The 14,475-nt window shown below is 47.3% G+C and overlaps 1 protein-coding gene across 1 annotated transcript in view; it reads right to left on the reverse strand.

Annotated features, from left to right (window-relative positions):
* GALNT2 (polypeptide N-acetylgalactosaminyltransferase 2) overlaps positions 1 to 14,475 on the reverse strand; it is a 172,448-nt gene that overhangs the window by 24,930 nt on the left and 133,043 nt on the right. Inside the window, exons 7-10 of the mRNA XM_055425862.2 lie at positions 7,248 to 7,369; positions 6,205 to 6,292; positions 2,219 to 2,306; positions 1,088 to 1,191 (exon numbers count right to left, since the gene is read on the reverse strand). Coding sequence (XP_055281837.1) covers positions 1,088 to 1,191; positions 2,219 to 2,306; positions 6,205 to 6,292; positions 7,248 to 7,369 — 402 coding nt within the window. The remainder of the gene's footprint in view (positions 1 to 1,087; positions 1,192 to 2,218; positions 2,307 to 6,204; positions 6,293 to 7,247; positions 7,370 to 14,475) is intronic.

The raw sequence follows: 14,475 nt of genomic DNA on the forward strand, positions 1-14,475 counted from the left end.
GAATTCCCTTCAGGAGATTAATAATCCTTCTGAAGCCTTCTGTGCTCAGAAGATTTCAATCAAGCCCTGCCTCCCCGTCAGTGTATCGTTAAAAAAATCCAAAAGGCATCTGACTCAGGTCCTTCCTCCAGGTATAGCTACTGAATCTAAAGAAGCTTTCAAAATCTACCAAGGTGATAACCTCTCTCCACAAATGAGACATTATCACTAACATTAATATCATAAAATGAGAGAAAAAATAACAGGCTTGTCTAACCTAGTCTTTTCTTTTAAACAAAAAAAAAAAAATCAAAGTCTCTGCTATAAGTAAACACTACTACAAGTGATAGCAGCATCCTGCTTCTCTCCTTCTACCCAGGGGAGAAAGTAATTTGAAGTAACTGAAGCAGCACTCAAAGGCGAGGAGACTCAGCTCAAAAACTTCAAGTGAAACAAACAAAACCCCCCAAACAAAAAAACGACATAAAACAAGAGTCCTTCTATATTTATGCAGTAAATACGATGCAACTACCAATAAAGGTCAAACTCTGTACAATTTAATTGTCCCTAATCATTGGTAAAAATGATCTGTATGCACCACAAACAAAAACAAAATAGAACCATCCCTGCCCCATGATTATAATTCAGCCAGTCTAACAGACTTCGCTGGGACTCATTTTCCATCCTATGTGTCTAAAAATGAGTCTTAGAGCCTGAAGTGTTCCCCCACTTTTTGTCAGTCTGTTTTCCAAACTCCTGAATTCAGATGACATTAAAAAGTATCCAGCTTCCTTCAAAGACTCTGTATCTAGCATCCTACATTCTTAAGGAAACACATCCTAATGCCCAACCCAAGACACTTTTAAGAGTAAAAAGGGTGCTATTTATACTTTATAAGGGGACTAATTATTAATTATGTCTGTTACATGGTTACTTTAATGTCTCTACAAACCTTTTCCAACTGGCACATGCATACTACAAACTCTCACTTAATAATTTCTCCAAAACCTCCACTTTTCATTTCTACCCCTTGGTTGGCAGGAAAAGACCACAGTTTCAGCAGAACTGGAAACAGTGTGGTGTCCAAAGACACAAGGCTCATACGTACCTAGGTTTTCTCCTCCCCACACATCCATCATCATGTCGTACTTCCCCAGCTCTTCAAAATAGAACTTATCCATCACGAACAACCCTCCAGCAATCATAGGGGTTCTACAGAGGCAGAGAGGGTAGAAGAGAAAAGAGGTTGAAGGTTAAGGTTAGATCACCAGCATTCTAATGCCAAGGTCAAGCCTGAAAACCAGACTTAAAAACAACAGCACCGCTTGGTCCTTAGCTCAGAGCTCTAGGGGCCCCTCTCAGCTTGACTCCTGCTGGCTTCAGTGCCCTGCTCAGATGCTCCCAAGTGCGAGGGGCTGCAGGGAGCCTCCCTAGGTGAGAGGAGCTGCTGGGCTGGGACGCTTGCTGGTGTGCCCCAAGCCAGCACTCAGCTTTTCTGTGCCAGGTTCCTTGGAGGATTACAAACAATAACAGGCTTAAAGCACCCAGCACACGCAGGAAAAGCTCGATGATACTAGCTACCCTTATTCTTATCCTCATCAAAGGACAGCTTCTTCCTGTGTTGGAGGAACCATCATCTTCTCGTTTCCCCTCAGTCTGGGGACAGGCCAACAGCAGAGCCCCAGCCCTGTCTCCATGGCGTCACCATGAGAAATCCAGGCCCCGTGCTGCTGGAGCTCCCTGCTGACGGAGACAAACGCTACAATGCAGACGGTCACAGTGTCCGCAGGGACCCCCCTGAATGAGGTGTTCCCGGACAGGCATTCCCACCACACCTGGCAGTGATACAGCAGCCTCCTCTGTCTGCACAGAGGAGGGCAGGATCCGGTGAATACGGGGGGCTGATGGGGGCAGCGGCGGGGCTCACCCTGGCTGCCCCCCTCTCTGCCCAGACCCTGAGGGCAGCCTGAGACCCCATCCTGTGCGGAAAATGCTCTATACTATCAGCGCAAAGGACGTGGAACTGGCAGATTCAATACATTTAAGTACAAGAAAATAAATCTCAAGCACTTTATTCCACAAGCTGTTGGCAGAGCCTCTCCTTTGAGTGAAGATGAAGGCACGTGAGGGTGTGGCTGGAGACAAGAGCGAGACTAGGTCCCGAGGGAACATGAGGCTGGGGCCTGACCTCTCACCTGTGACCTCAGAGAAGGGAGCCCGGAGGACACCTGGCACTTACTTTATGGGAGCGACGGGGTTCCCCTGCCGGGACCGTCTCTGCTCAGGGGTCATGTAATCCCATTTGAACACCAAGTTCCAGTCAAAACCTGCAGGTCACAGAAGAGAAAAGAAACACAGGATGCTGTAAGCACAGGCTGCCTGCTGCTGTACTTCCATCCCTGGTAGCTCAAAGACATCTGGTATTCCGATGACTCACTGAAAACCAAAGGGAAAACAAACAGAGAAGATGCAGAGGGAAGAGAGAGAGACTGCGGGGTGGAGTGGGGCAGGGCGGCCAGTGCGGTGGGCGCACTGAAATCCTCCCCAAGCAGCTTATCCAGCACAGAGACTGTGGGGCAGTTTTTCCTAAAACCATAAAGTCTACGTGTGAAATAAGGAGTCTGTGAGGTAACATCCAAGGGCTGTAAGGGGGTGAGAAAGAAGTGTGATGGACTAAAAAATCTGCCAGGCGCCCCCAACAAGGTCCGGGGTGGAGAGAGACAGCAGAGAGGGAGGAGAGTGCGGGTTCCTGGGCTGCAAACTCGGTCCCTTCAGTGTCTCCTGATTGCAGCTGATGCACCAAACCCTCTCGGAATGGACCCGGCCCAGCCCTGGGGCTGCACCCATGCAGGCCACCTCACCATCCGCACCTGCTCTACCATAAACAGCTGCTGCAGGAGAGCCTGTCACAGCTCAGCGCCTGCAAATTCTTGAGGGGTAAGACAAACTGGGCAGTCACACCAAGGGTGACAGTGACAGCCAAGGGCTTGAACTGGAAAGCCCCAAACATGCTCACCATTTACTAAGAATCTCCGCAATCTTGTCTCCCAACCTGAGTGCCTCCTCCCAGCATGACTGCCCCCAGTTGAGGCATTGGGTGGGAGCCACCCAATCACGGCCCTGGCCTCCTCCAGCCACCCCATGCGGCTGCACTATCGTCACCCCTTTTCTCAGGCAGGGATGCTGAGGGCAGAGGGGACATGGCCTGCCCATGACAACACGGCCTGAAAGCGGCACCAGAGCCCAGGGCTCCCTGGCGGGGCCCAGTATTCTGCTTTCTAAGGTTCCGTCCAATGTCTCAGTTTTACTGTCTTCTTTTTTTACTGTCAGTTGACCCTCAGTTGTGTGTCTGGAATAGTCCATCTTCTAATCAGTTCAAAAAGTTAGAGATGGAAAAGAAGCCCCTCAGCTTTCATAAAGAAACTGGGGTGCTGGGCCGTTGGAAGAAGAGTTCACTCATCTGAGCTGTAAAGAATCAAGAGTGAATACCGCACACACGGAAGGCAAAGGTTCTGACGTCTCTCTTGTTTCTCTCTTTATAGTAGGCTTTGCTGAGTTTTTGGCTCTTAGCTGAGTTCTGAGACGACAGGCTGCCAACCAGCTGAGTTTCAGAACTTGAAGCGTTTACCACGGGACTGTGCAGGACCCTGCATGCCCCAGGTCACCCCACAGACAGTCTTGGGGTCACAGGAGGGCCTGCAGGCATCAGCTCACCCCCACAGACACAGAGTCCTGGGTCACAGGAGAGCCTGCGAGCCCCAGCTCATCCCCACAGACACACAGTCCTGGGGTCACAGGAGAGCCTGCGGGCCCTAGGTCACCCCACAGACAGTCCTGGGTCATAGGAGAGCCTGCGGGCCCCAGGTCACCCCACAGACACACAGTCCTGGGTCACAGGAGAGCCTGCGGGCCCCAGCTCATCCCCACAGACACACAGTCCTGGGGTCACAGGAGAGCCTGCAGGCCCCAGGTCACCCCACAGACACACAGTCCTGGGGTCACAGGAGAGCCTGTGGGCCCCAGGTCACTGGACAGACCTGGGTCACAGGAGAGCCTGTGGGCCCCAGGTCACCCCCACAGACACACAGTTCTGGGGTCACAGGAGAGCCTGCGGGCCCCAGGTCACCCCACAGACAGTTTTGGTTCACAGGAGAGCCTGCGGGCCCCAGGTCACCCCCACAGACAGTCCTGGGGTCACAGGAGAGCCTGCGGGCCCCAGGTCACCCCACAGAGAGTTCTGGGTCACAGGAGAGCCTGTGGGCCCCAGGTCACCCCCACAGAGAGTCCTGGGGTCACAGGAGAGCCTGCGGGCCCCAGGTCACCCCCCCAGACAGTCCTGGGTCACAGGAGAGCCTGTGGGCCCCAGGTCACCCCACAGACAGTCCTGGGGTCACAGGAGAGCCTGCGGGCCCCAGGTCACCCCTATAGACAGTTCTGGGTCACAGGACAGCCTACGGGCCCTAGGTCACCTCCACAGACAGTCCTGGGTCACAGGAGAGCCTGCGGGCCCCAGGTCACCCCACAGACAGTCCTGGGTCACAGGAGAGCCTGTAGGCCCCAGGTCACCCATAGACACACAATCCTGGGGTCACAGGAGAGCCTGCGGGCCCCAGGTCACCCCACAGACACACAATCCTGAGGTCACAGGAGAGCCTGTGGGCCAGAGGTCACCCCCACAGACAGTCCTGGGGTCACAGGAGAGCCTGCGGGCCCCAGGTCACCCCACAGACAGTCCTGGGTCACAGGAGAGCCTGCGGGCCCCAGGTTACCCCACAGACAGTCCTGGGTCACAGGAGAGCCTGTAGGCCCCAGCTCACCCCATAGACACACAGTGCGGTCACAGGAGAGCCTGCGGGCCCCAGCTCACCCCCACTGACAGTCCTGGGGTCACAGGAGAGCCTGCATGCCCCAGGTAACCCCCACAGACACACAGTCCTGGGTCACGGGAGAGCCTGCGGGCCCCAGGTTACTCCAGACAGTCTTGAGGTCACAGGAGAGCCTGTGGGCCAGAGGTCACCCCCAAAGACAGTCCTGGGGTCACAGGAGAGCCTGCGGGCCAGAGGTCACCCCCACAGACACACAGTCCTAGGTCACAGGGACAACAGGGTCGGCTCCTCAGGGCCAGCTAGTATGAGTCCTGTGTAGCCATCAGCTTTGTGAAGCTCCTCATGAAAACAGCAGCTCTCCAGGCAGTCCAGGAGCCCCTGTGGTCCTCAGGTCCTTTTTGGAGGTGTGTGATACTGAAACTCCTTTTATATTTATATTAAGGCCTTACAGGCCCCTTTCGATCTCATTTTTCCAAAGTGCAGGAAGGAGTTTTCTGGAAGCTTCAGGACAGGAGGCATCAGTGCACACAGGCAGCACAAGTGTGCCTGCATCACTCCCTGTTTTAATCGTCAGCCTTACTTTCTAACACAGCAAATGCTCATCAGTACAGCCCACGTGAACAAAGCTCTTTGGGGCCTTCGATAATTTTCAAGATGGTAAGGACTGCCAATGCAGGAGCCACAGGAGACACGGGTTCGAGCCTTGGGTTGGGAATATCCTTTGGAGGAGGAAATGGCAACCCACTCCAGTATTCTTGCGAGGGTAATCCCACTGACAGAGGAGCCGAGAAGGTGGCAGTCCATGGGGTCTTGAAGAGATAGACACGACTGAGCACAAAAAAGACAAGATTAGACACCTCACTGTGGTGCTCTGTGGCGGGTGGGTTTTGCGGATCACACCCAAGACGCAAGGGCCTCTGGGAAACTAGCGGCATCATTCAGACAAAAGGGCCCCAGAAGCAGGCGGGACGGGGGTGGCTAGTGAGGAGGGGGTCTGACAGCCACAGAGGCGTGGACCATGTAGGCCTGGGGGCCCAGAAACCGTGGCAGCGCCAGGCGGACAGGTTTCCAGCAGGAGATGGCGGCTATGGCGGTGGGGTGGGGTGCAGAGGACAGACCCCGTCAGCCTGGCGCCTCTCCACTGGCTCCCATGGGGATGGCTCTGTACACCAAGCCACTCATCCCTGCGGCCATGTAAGTCCAGCAGATAAGGATGGGAACCGTGCAGGCAGTCTCAGGGAGGCCAGCCTGCTTCTGTCCCCTTATGAGCCCTGTGGCTTGAGCACAGGCGCGTTCTTGGTGGGGACCTGCAGGGCCGCATGCAGGCACTATCACTGCCCCTGACCCGAGACGGAGCAGTGCTGAACTGCACACAGGCTGGGCCCCAAGCAGCACCTACCGCCTTTTAAGTCCGCAGACGCGCCCACGTACTGAAAGTTGTCCATGTTGATGACATCAATGATGGGGGACACGACGCGCGTCCTGTCCTGAAATGCAGGGGAGGCAAGAGCAGGTGTCAGGACCAACCAGGACCTGCATGGGGGAGGCCCGAGTGTCAGTGCCCAGAGGGAAACCCGCCCCCAACGCCTGCCGCCCCATGCCTGGGGTTTGCCCACCCACAGCCCTGTGCTGTGTCAGGGGCACAGAGCACGCGGCCCCAGAGGAGGTTCCAGGGGGCGTGGGGCAGCCCCTCACATGCTCACTGGTGGAGAGCAACGACCTCCTGGGACTGTTCCTGGTTTGGTTTAGCTTTATTTCCATAACAGCCAAGAACAAATGTCAATTTCTATTAATCCCAAAGAAGAAATTAAGAGTGGCTGATAGCAACTCAGCAAGCATTAGCATGAAACTATGTAGTGAGTATTACAACACATCATTTGAGTAACTTCATGTTTCATGATTTGCTGCTATCCGCATTCCTGGCTATGGTACAAAAAGAATGACTTGTTCCTTTAATATTTCTCTAGCACTTTCATTATATTTGCTTTATTGTCCCAAGGAAGCTCTTTCTTAGAAGGAAGAAAAGAAAGTCAATAAAACAAGCAGATGGCAACAGAGATATCACAAGAGGCCGAACGTAACACTAGAGATAGCGTTTCTAGGAGACAAAGGTGCACAGCCCCCACCTGACGGCCACATGCGTCCCTGTGTGGCTAGGGCTGCCCCTGCCCACCAGCTGCAGCCCGGGTCTCAGGGTGGCAAGGCCAGGCTGGGGGCCCTGTGGTCTATGTCCTCAGTGCTCTACCTGCTCTAAGCTCAGAATCGGTGCAAAGCTTCAGGCAGGAAAGGAAGACCCTCCGAGGGGGAGGGCTGTCTTAGACGACCCAGGCTCTCAGCAGCCTCTGCTCACCCTCCCTGTACCTGCCAAGCGGTTTTCCCTACTGACAGAATCCCACAGTGGACAAAATCGCCCCAGAGGCCCGTCCCAGCCCGCACCCTCACCTCAGCCACCCTCTCCAGGAGGGGCTCCAGCCAGCGCTCATTGCACTCGCAGTGGCTGTCCAGGAAGGTCAGGACCTTGGCCTGCGCCGCATCAGCTCCCCGCACCCGCGACCTCATCAGGCCTGTGGAGTGACAGCAAAAGCACGTCAGGGGAGAAATCGATGGTACCCAGCACCTGCATCTCCTCAAGCAGCCCTCTCTCTGGCACAGACTTTATCACCAGCATTTGTGAGGGATCAATACTGCCCTGAGGTTACCCAGATAAAGACATTTTTTTTTTTTTAAAGCTCACTGGATGACTGAGAAAACAACTTGAAAACTGCCTTCGGAGGAAGGCTTTTACATAATTGAAGTCTTTACCAAGCAACTGAAATGTGTAACTTCTGAAACTACTTTCATGGCAACAGAGTTTTCTAATTAACTAGGGTAAGGAATGTGTCACCCAGACACTTCAAGTGCTAATGGGGCCAATTTTAATGGCAATAATTTAATGATAATGGTGTTGTGAATGTCTTTGTCTTTGAAGACTTATCACAAGCCAAATTAACATAAATGATAAAGCCCAGTTGTTTGACTTTTACACAAAATTAGCTATACTATTTGGTCACATTAAAAAATTTATATACTTGTGATCGGCTAATAATATACACCTTTCATTATCACACAAAATCTTCTCATACACAGTATATTCATCACCAGATGGTGTGGTCATAACTGGCTTATGCTGGGCTTTACAGATGGAGACGATGACAATATTCACAACCAGTGAGGACAGTACAGTGTTGTATGTTCTTTATACAGTACAGTAGTCAAAAAGGGTTTTCAATGACTCTTAAAAGAGCTGCATGCTAGAGCAGGAAGAACAGGCAAACAATTTTTGGGTCTGGTATTACGAAATAGCTTATAATAGGCAAACCATGTTCCAGAGAACAAGTATAAACTCTGAGCAAAATGGAAAATCCAATTTGGGAAAGGGCTCGAGTAGCCAAGGGCAGGCAGAAACTAGAGGGCATTCAACCCCTAAATGAAGAAAATTAGGGATTTCCCTGGTGGTCTAATGGTTAAGAATCCACCTTCCAGTGCAGGGGATCTGGGTTTGATCCCTGACTGGGGAAGTAGGGACAACCAAGTCCATGTACACAGCAGAAGTGCATGTGCTGAGACTAGAGAGAAGCCCCTGCGAGCTGTAACTAGAGAAAGCCTGAGGACCACAGTGAAGACCAGTACAGCCAAACAATAATAATAAAATCACCCAGAGTGAAAGCTCTCTTTACATGGGATTTCCCCCAATGTTCCTCTCCAATCCACTGCAATACAGATGTTTGTGGCTGCAGTATCAGAGGGTAGAGTCTGGGGTTTCTAGAGCAGCTGAAACAGAAGGAGGAGATCCTGGGAGGGATCTGGTGTATCCCAAATCTGGTGATAACTGCCCTGAAATCCTTGGCTGACTCCTGACCTGCAGGCACAGAGGAGACCCTGAAAAGCCCATGAAGATAAACAATTAGAAGACAGAAAGAACGAAGATTTCTGCTGGAATCAAGTTTTGGCACTCAAGTTCTGCCAAGTTAGAAGGGTTTGGTAAACACCTCAGTTCTACAGAAACTCCAGCGGGGACACATAAGGAATATAGACTAAGTCTCAGGTATAAGGGTTTCACCTGATATACTCATCCTAGTGAAGTATAATGACAAACCACACAAGTTCAAGGTCATAAGCTAGTCATTTAATTAACCATATATAACAAAGATCAACACTTTATAGAAAGATAACAGAATCTAGTGTCTCTACAACATACCATTCACCATTTGCAACATAAAATAAAAAAATTAGCAGACATGAGAAGAGAAAAATGTATTCCATATCCAAGAGAAAAAAAGTCAATAGAAACTCATCCTGAGATGATTCAGATGTTGAAATCAACAGATGAGGATTTTAAAGATGCTATTATAATAACTATATCCAAGAACTCCAAGGAAATGATGATTGGAATGAGCAAACATGGGGAATCTCAGCAGAGAAATGAAAACTACAAGAATTAAATGGATATTCCTGAACTGAAAACTGCAATTATCTGAAATAAAAAATTGACTGACTGGGCTGAATAGTAGATTAACGATATCTGTGAATTTGAAAATGGACCAGTAAAAACTGATCTATCTGGTGAATACAGAAAATACTAAAAGAGAAAAGAAGCTGAAGCAACCTATGGACAATATCACGTGGTGTAACACATATGTGTACCCAGAGGCCAAGAGTGAGGCATGAAGCAACATGTGAAGAAACATAAGGCCAGAGATCTCCCAAATTCAGTGAAAACTTCAACGTACAAATTCATAGGGATCAGCAAAGCTGGAGCAGGATAAATGAAAGGCAAATCAAACATAACCAGGTCACAGTCAAACTGCTACAAACCAAAGATAAAGAGACAGTCTGGAAATCAGCAAGAAGAGATAGCCTGCAGCAGACAAGGAGTCAGCAACACGGATGCCTGCACGGGAGCAGAGGCCAGAGGCAGTGGGCAGCGTGTTCACAGTGCCAGAAGACAGACGAGCGGCCAGCTCAGAATTCTACTCAGAGAACACACTCTCCACTTACAAAGGAAAAAGAAAGACTTTTCAGACAAAGAGAAAGTGAGAGAGTTTATGGCCTACAAGAGAAATGACGTTTTAAAGGTTCTCTAGGCTGAAGGGAAATGACATTAGACAGAAAGCTGAATCTATGGAAAAAAATGAAGATACTAGAAACAAAAAATATAAGGATAAATTTCACAGTCCATTTATATATTCTAATCTCTTTATAAGATAACATTATTTAAAGCAAGTGTTTTAACACTGTATTTTGGGGTTCAAACCATATCATAACAACAAATGAAGGAAAATAGACGACAACAACAATATACAGGACAAGGGGTAGAAATGGAATTAATTGCTGCAAGGCTTTACATAAAGCTGTAATTGACTCCAAACAGACTGTTACAAGTTAAAAATGTATGTTGCAACACTCAGAGCAACCAGTATAAGAAGTGTATAGCTAAAAAGCTCCAAAAAAAATGAAAATGGAACACTAAAATAAACAAAAATTACTTCAAACTACATTACCAAGCTACAGTAATCAAAACAGTATGGCCTTGGCATAAAAATAGGTATATAGGTCAATGAGACAGAATGGAGAGCCCAGAAATAAACATACACACACAGATAGCTATTAATTTACAACAAAGCAACTAAGAATACATATGGGGAAAGGATAATCTCTTTAATAAATGATGTTGGGAAACTGGACAGCCACGTGCAAAAGAAAGAAACTGGACCCCTATCTTACATCATACACAAAAGTCAACTCAAAATGGATTAAAGGTCTGAAAATTAAGACTTGAAACCATAAAACTTCTAGAAGAAAATATAGGTAAGTTTCTTAACATTCAGTTCAGTTCAGTCGCTCAGTCGTGTCCGACTCTTTGTGACCCCATGAATCACAGCACACCAGGCCTCCCTGTCCGTCACCAACTCCCGGAGTTCACTCAAACTCATGTCCATCGAGTCGGTGATGCCATCCAGCCATGTCATTCTCTGTCGTCCCCTTTTCCTCCCGCCCCCAATCTTTCCTAGCATCAGAGTCTTTTCCAGTGAGTCAACTTGTCGCATGAGGTGGCCAAAGTATTGCAGTTTCAGCTTTAGCATCAGTCCTTCCAATGAACACCCAGGATTGATCTCCTTTAGAATGGACTGGTTGGATCTCCTTGCAGTGCAAGGGACTCTCAAGAGTCTTCTCCAGCACCACAGTTCAAAAGCATCAATTCTTCGGTGATCAGCTTTCTTCACAGTCCAACTCTCACATCCATACATGACCATGGGAAAAACCATAGCCTTGACTAGACAGACCTTTGTTGACAAAGTAATGTCTCTGCTTTTTAATATACTATCTAGGTTGGTCATAACTTTCCTTAGTGGTGGCAATAATCTTTTTTTAAATTTGACACCAAAGCAAAGGCAGCAAAAGCAAAAATAAACAATGGGATTACATCAAACTAAAAAGCTTCTGCAGAGCGCGCGCGCACACATACACACACACACACACACACACACAATTCATAAAATGAGAAGGCAACCTATAGAACAAGAAAAACTACTTGGAAATCACATAACTGATAAGAGATTAGTGTCCAAAATATATAAAGAATTCATACAACTCAATAGCAAAAACAAAGTAATCTGATTAAAAATGGGCAGAGAAATTGAAAAGACATTTTTCCAATGAAGACATATAAATGGACAACAGGTACAGGAAAAGGTGCTCAACATAAAGGGGATTATAATCATAATTGTGATTATATAATTATCACATTTTTATCCTATAATTATATAATCATATAACTCATATCATATAATTATATGATATGTATTATGATATTCATATCATATAATCATATAATTTTATATATAATCATAATTATAATCATAATCATCAGGGGATTCAAACCAAAACACCTCACACTTCACAGAATGTCTGTCATCAAAAAGATAAGAGATATCAAGTGTTGGTAAGGACATGGAGAAAAGGGAACCCTTGTGCACTGTTTGCAGGAATGTAAATATGTGTACTCATTGTGGAAAACAGTATGGACAGTCTTCAAAAATTAAAAGTAGAACTACTGTATGATCTAGCAATTCCAAGGAAATAAAAATCACTATATGCATCCCCATGTTTACTGCAGCATTATTTACAATAGCCAAGACACTGAAGCAAAGTAAATGTCCACTGATAGATGAATGGTTAAAGAAAATGTCACATACACACACACAGCCATTTGCAGCAACAACATGGATGGATCTTGAGGGCATAATCCTACATGACATAAGTCAAACAGAGAAAAAGACAAATACTCTGTGAGCTCACTAATATGGGAATCTAAAAAATTAACTCAAAGAGAACAGATTGATGGTTGCTAGAGAGAGGGGTATGGATGAATGTGGTCAAAAAGTACAAATTCCCAGTTAATGAGATAAAAGTTCTGGGCGTGTGATGTACAGTGTGGTGACTAAAGTTAATAATACTGCACTGTATATTTGAAAGTTGCTTTGAGAGTAGATCCTGAAAGTTCTCATCATAAGAAAAAGAACTTGTAGCTGTGTGGGGTGATAGGTGTTAACTAAGCTTACTGTGGTGATCACCTCACAATATATACATGTATCAAATCACTACATTGTATACCTCAAATGAATACAATACTTTATGTCAATTATATATATCAATAACCTGGAAAAAAATCAATTAATCAGGCAGGACAGCAGGAACAAAGGAATAAAAAGCACATGGGACAAATTGAGAACTTGGCTTATGAACATGGTTTTGGCCCCACTACTGTCATTAAATCGGAGAAGGCAATGGCACCCCACTCCAGTACTCTTGCCTGGAAAATCCCATGGATAGAGGAGCCTGGTGGGCTGCCATCTATAGGGTCACACAGAGTCGGACATGACTGAAGCGACTTAGAAGCAGCAGCAGCTGTCATTAAATAGCTGGATGATCTTGAAAAAGCCACTTAACTTCTTTCAACTTAAATGTTTCCACCTGTACAACAACAACTAGGTTTTCAAACTTTCAAAGTACATCAGTATTATCAAAATGCAGATGTCTAGGCTCCACCCCTAGACATCTAAAAATTCTAATTCAATTGTGGGTAGCATCAAGCAATGGTCTTCGTTTAGGTTCCCTGCTGCTGCTGCTGCTGCTGAGTCGCTTCAGTCGTGTCCGACTCTGTGCGACCCCATAGACGGCAGCCCACCAGGCTCCCCTGTCCCTGGGATTCTCCAGGCAAGAACGCTGGAGTGGGCTGCCATTTCCTGCTCCATTAGGTTCCCTAGGTGATCATAATCAATAGCCAGGTAAGGAACCCTGGCACAATTAACTCCCAGCACTAAATGACCCCAAGGCTGCTCCTCCACTATCAGATTTCAAGCACTCGGCTTGCTCTGTCATCTAGCAGCATTGCCATGAGCACGTTTGTATCTGTTTTACTGTACGGGATACACACACACATTTGTGTGTGTATTTTTTAACTCAAGTATCTCATTCCTCATGTGTTCCACATAGGTCCATCACAATGTGGCTTCCCACAGCTGCTCCTCTTCATTCCTTCCCAAAACAATGTGGGTTCTCCTCCACATGAACAGCCTAACTTGAACAAATGGCAAGTTTCTTTTAGAAACACTGCTTTTGATTTCTAAGCAGGTTAAAGGCACTCTCTGATAAGGCTAGCATGCGGTTTGCCAGTTACAACGGCCAACACGAAAGATAATTTCTTTTCTCTTTTTTCACTCCTCATCTTTTTTCCCCCATACCAGAGGACACTTTCGTTTTGAATTCAACAAGTTATTATGTAACTTCTTTGGGGGCAAGTACAGTGCAAGATTTTGGTTTAATCTAAGCTTGGGGGACAGATGTAAGTCCAGCAAACAGTTTGCTAAGGGGCAAGGCTGACCCCATTGTTTATGCATCTTGAACATCTGGGTTGGTGATCTTTGTTGGTTAAAATATGATGTTGATGACATCGCCCTAACAGACTCACCCACTTTATTGGCTGATTAGGTTCTTGCTAAGCAAAACTGACTCCAGCCGGAGCACACAGGGGACCAGATGAAAGGCAACGCTCACTGATCAGAGGGCACAGCCACCACTCCAGGATCAAGTCATCCTCAAACAGCAAAAACGGCACACAGTTTACAGCTCTGCCGTTTTCCCTACAGAAAGATTCTCAGGACCCTGGAAGAGCCAAGAATCCAGCCACCAGCTCTCTGATGCACTGGATGTTAATTACACTGTGATTTCAGTTTCCTTTCCAGACACTTCAAAGTAATGCTTTCCCCTCTGGAGTCTCTCTTACAACTGCCAATAAAGTGGACTCGATGAGCCCAGCTCCAGCAAAGACAAGACTGACAGCAGGTTTCAAGGCTGGCATTTGCAAATCTAATAAGCATGTAATTACAGTGCTCTTTCCCCTTTTCAGATGGTTCACCTTGGGCAAGCTGTCAAACTTGAATCCCAGTTATTTTATCAGATGCCTGAAGCATGGAGTCATTAAAGTTCTCATTACTAAATCTCTGTTTTTCTTCTTAATTCTAGTACTCAAGGGACTTGATAAGCTTTCCTAGGCTGTGAAAGAGAGAAGCCAGTTTTCTAAATATATAAATAACAATGTAATTTGAACTCTAGCCCTAGTGCACAATTT

This window comes from Moschus berezovskii, chromosome 12, assembly GCF_049115385.1.
Source record: "Moschus berezovskii isolate FMDL1 chromosome 12, NW_MosBer_1.0, whole genome shotgun sequence".
Classification (NCBI taxonomy): Eukaryota; Metazoa; Chordata; class Mammalia; order Artiodactyla; family Moschidae; genus Moschus; species Moschus berezovskii.